Below are 4,323 nucleotides of genomic sequence, written 5' to 3'. Positions count from 1 at the left end.
TGAAGAAGCAATCTAAGGTAGCATAAACTGACCCATAATGCATCATCAATGGCAAGTTGATTTCGATCTAATTAGCACCTTTCATGCCTTTCTAAATCCCAAATTCACCTTTCATGCTGCCCAATAATCTGATGAAAAAGACGTCCTTCATTCATGAACACAATCATAAAGAAATAAGCGATTCATCATTTGCTGTATATATAAGAAAAAATGTAATATTGTTGACTGATAAGTTTTAAGTTGATACATATATAAGTTTTAACAAGATCAAAACGTCCCTAAACTACCCCCAACAGTTGATACATATTCAGCTCGCACGCAACCGCCATAAAGAAGTCAAAATGGCTCCATTGTTCTATTTTCCCCAGCGAGCTGATGTCATCTGTGTATATATATATATGATCACAGACTTACATTAATTAAATTGTTCTATAAATATACATACATATAATATATTACTCCGATATACACATACACACAAAGACAACGATGCCTTGTGTTAGCCCTGATTTTCATCAAAATTCATTCAGAATCAAGCATGACGATGCTAAGCTATTCGACAAGCTTCTATCCAAGGACAGCTCGAAATCCAGCCCTTCTTTCAGAGTACTATACTATGGGAATGTTTCGGGTGCAGTTCCCTTCGTGTGGGAGACTTGTCCTGGTACCCCTAAGCACGTTACCTTTCCCCACGATCTTAGCATCGCTCCTCTCACGCCTCCGCCCTCCTACTACGCTAGGAATTCGAACAGCAACTCGAAGAAAAAGTACTCCGGATCCAAGCTGGTGCTACACGCTTTACTAAAGAGAATGAATGCCATCAAGAAGAATTCCCACTCCACATATTCCTCTCCTCCCTCCCTCCCAAAATCTTCGTCTTCGAATTCTTGGTTTTCTGATTCAGGGATCACACCAGTTAATGCGGATCTTCACAAGCCGAGACGATTTTTGAGCTGGGTTTTCTAGAGGATTCCGACTTCCAATTTTTGTTTAATTAAGGGATGATAAGAACTGTGATGGGCGTATTCGGGCTGATGTTTACTCGGTGGATCTGCCTAAGCTCTTCGCCTTACTATATTTTACTTAGTTCTTTATTCGTGTCTTGAGTTGGTTTTGCTTTTCTTTCGTGCTTCCTGTTACTTCAGTTACTACATATATTATGCTTATACGCATATATATATATACAGCTCATATATTTGTACTGGTTCAAATTGTAGCCAGATTTTTGTCTTTCTTGAGCCAATAGCCGATATCTGCGCAGTCAATTTTTTTTGGCATCCTCCATTCTTATTTACAGATTTTATTAATAATGGTTTTTTTAATATAAAATTTATATCCTTATCAAATTATAAAAGTCCATGACCACAAAATAACAATTTTTTTTAATTAAAATCAGAAGCACAAAAACAATTAAGTCAAATTAAATAAAAATAAAAACTATTTAGAACATATTTATTTCATATAAAATTAATTAATAATATATTATTTGATTACATAAACAATATATTTTAAAAGAACATATATAGCGCATTGCTCCAATATATTATTAATAAGACATGCAGGGATCAGCAATTGAGACACAAGTAAAGTCTGAAGTAATTAGTATCCAACACTATTTCAATTGTTGGCAGATACTTTAATCCAATTATGTTTTACCCAACATATAAAAGAAAAAAACACCAATATATACATATATATATATATATATATATATATTGTGACAAAGAAGGAAAATAATTATCATGATCGAAGAATGAAGTACGGAAAGAACTTGATGTCACGTCTCGAGCCTGCACCCATGTGAATATAAAATGAGTCCCTATAACAACTACTTCGTATTCGTTATCGTTGTACGAAAATGATTAACCCAAGTTATAAAAGTTCATTGTAAGTCCATTATAAACTCATTTTAAAATTTTAATTTTTAAGATTTAGGACAAGTGGTATTGGAGCCCATAGTTTTTTTTAAAAAAATCTAGTGGTATCAAATTTAAATTTATTAGTGATAGGCATTTTCCAAAAAATAAGCATTATTACGGCTCACAAAAAGAGTAATTTTTTTTCCCCTTCTTTTCTTATGGTCTGTATTTCCCTATCCTTCAAGTTTATTTCATATTTGGATGTAACGATATTTAGCAAAATCTGTTTGATGAAATGTTTGAATTAGTTTTACGCACAACAATTATTATTGCATTGAATTTTATTCTCTCTATTTGTGGGCCGATTAACTATTAGTCATCCCCTCCCCCACTCATTTCCGAGATTCGAGTTTGTATTGGACGAGCTGGATTGATCACTATGTTTCTCTCTTTTTTATGCGTTGGTTTATTTTGTTTGTGGATTTTATGTTAATTTAAATGGTCTGACATATACATACTAATATTACTTAAAAAAAACTAACTTTGTTAATTCATAGTTTTAATAAACAAAAAATATGAAATCACATAATTATCATGAGGTGATGAATTGAATCATGAAAGATATTTGAATATTATGAATTTCAGTTTTATTTTTTGTTAATTATTAGGAAAAATCATTAGTTTTAGAAGTAATAATGATATTATTATCAAATGCCTCAACGAGAGTTCAGGGATGGGGATAACATTCATATACCCCCGTTCCCGATTTGATTCGAGGATTTGAAAAATCCCCAAACCCATCTCATTTCGTGTTTTCCCCGCGTGACCTCAAACTTGAGGGGAAATTTGTCATCCCTACACATAAAGAGGAAAAAATGGAGATTATAATTTATTATAGGAATCAAAATAAATAGGTTTCATATATAAAAACTGATGGGTTGACCTTTTAAGAACATGTTCTTTCATAATAACAACAATAACAATGGATGTTTGGACAAACTTTATGTTATCATAAATTAATACCATGGGAGAATAATTAAATAAATCACAAAACCTAAGTACGTTCATATATTAATTAGTTTAGTTCGCCCTCCGACAATTTGATCGAATTTGGCCTCGATTACCCGTCAATGGCTTGATATTACCCATCTTGATCATTGATTTCGCGAAGTCCTCACCAAAATCATCAAGGTCCGAGCTGTACTCCTTCACAAGAGAATCGGTTTCACCTCCATTAAACAATGCTTGATCCGATTGAAACAACCCCTTCCTCAACGTCAAGTCACTAAAATATTTAGTGTCGAAATGGGCAGGCGTGGGATCCAAAGGGGCGAGGTTCGAATCGCCTCCAACACGAGGACAAATGGCTTGTAGCTGTCTCGCGAAGGTGGAATCAATATTTGTGTCGTTGTAAATGCGAGTTCTGAAGGCGCGGCACTGAGAGAATCCCAACGTGTGGCCACCGGAGAGCACGACTAGGTCTTTCACGTCTAGGCCTTGTTTCTTGAAATTGTCGATCAACTGGGGAAGATTCATGAATGGTGCCGGGATATCCGCATCTGCTGTAGTAATGCTTGCAGTGGTTGAATCTCTTCTTCCAAGTTCTACCTTCCAGTGTGATCCTCCTAGCTGCATGCATGCATGATGAATCTGAATATAAATTGATCATTTTTTTAAGATAATCGTTGATTCATATAATACTTACAGCAAAAACTGAGTCACGAGCTGCAACTGCCAAAACATCAGCACAGGACACCACCGGACGTCCGCATACACGGTCGACCTCCCACTTGATTCTATCGACCACTTCGAACCCTCTAGCCGAGTTGTTGTTAGCCAATGAAAACTTTTCACTTGTGAAGCTTGATGTCGAGTCCAAAAGAATGGAACCGTCGCAACCCTGGAATACAATGAAAATTTATATAGTAGCAAACAAACAAAACAATTACTTGTATATGAATTATTATATCATACTTACATTGACAAAACAGTCGTGAAAATGCAAACGCAACAACGATGCGCCCATGCGCCTTTCTTGGCGCAGAGCCTCCAACACAACGGTTTTGATGGCTGGCAGAGCTTGTGGGCATACTTTATCATAGAAATTCGGATCAAGGGGGCCTGAAATCGCAATGGCTACAAAGGCAAACATAATTATGCCTCCAAGATACAAGCAGCTACGTGAAACCATTTTCATTGTTTCGGTTAAATGTATACGTGTATAAGATTATGCGATAAATTTGTTGTTGCTGATTTGATCGATCGAGAGTTGGGGCTATATATATATAGTTAGCATCTCAAGGATCGGAAAGATTTACAAAATATTAACAGTTAGACTGGGACTATTCAAACTCACGGATTAATTACTAATATATCTTCAAACTGATCCTTGGGAAACTTTCTCCTCTGACTTTGTATCAATATTGCATGGCCTTTTGGTTGAATTAGCCAAGCAATCATGCTT

At 35.5% G+C, this 4,323-nt stretch overlaps 1 protein-coding gene across 1 annotated transcript; it reads right to left on the bottom strand.

Moving 5' to 3' along the window:
• Nucleotides 1–2,781: 2,781 nt before the first annotated feature.
• Nucleotides 2,782–4,086, bottom strand: LOC142544755 (peroxidase RIP1-like). The gene is made up of 3 exons (XM_075651793.1): nt 3,838–4,086; nt 3,565–3,759; nt 2,782–3,488 (listed from the first exon to the last, which is right to left on the bottom strand). The coding sequence occupies exons 1-3, from the start codon at nt 4,054–4,056 to the stop codon at nt 2,940–2,942; spliced, it is 963 nt and encodes a 320-aa protein (XP_075507908.1). The 5' UTR covers nt 4,057–4,086; the 3' UTR covers nt 2,782–2,939.
• Nucleotides 4,087–4,323: the final 237 nt, after the last annotated feature.

The sequence above is a fragment of the Primulina tabacum genome, chromosome 5, assembly GCF_025594145.1.
Source record: "Primulina tabacum isolate GXHZ01 chromosome 5, ASM2559414v2, whole genome shotgun sequence".
NCBI classification, from domain to species: domain Eukaryota; kingdom Viridiplantae; phylum Streptophyta; class Magnoliopsida; order Lamiales; family Gesneriaceae; genus Primulina; species Primulina tabacum.
This window is presented reverse-complemented; position numbering and strand designations above follow the sequence as displayed.

Excerpts from the sequence above, each read along its gene's own strand:
- LOC142544755 (XM_075651793.1), bottom strand. The coding sequence starts at position 4,056 with ATGAAAATGGTTTCACGTAGCTGCTTGTATCTTGGAGGCATAATTATG. Across the intron at positions 3,760-3,837 it reads TTCACGACTGTTTTGTCAAT|GGTTGCGACGGTTCCATTCT; the intron begins GTAAGTATGATA and ends ATTGTATTCCAG. Across the intron at positions 3,489-3,564 it reads CTCGTGACTCAGTTTTTGCT|CTAGGAGGATCACACTGGAA; the intron begins GTAAGTATTATA and ends GCATGCATGCAG.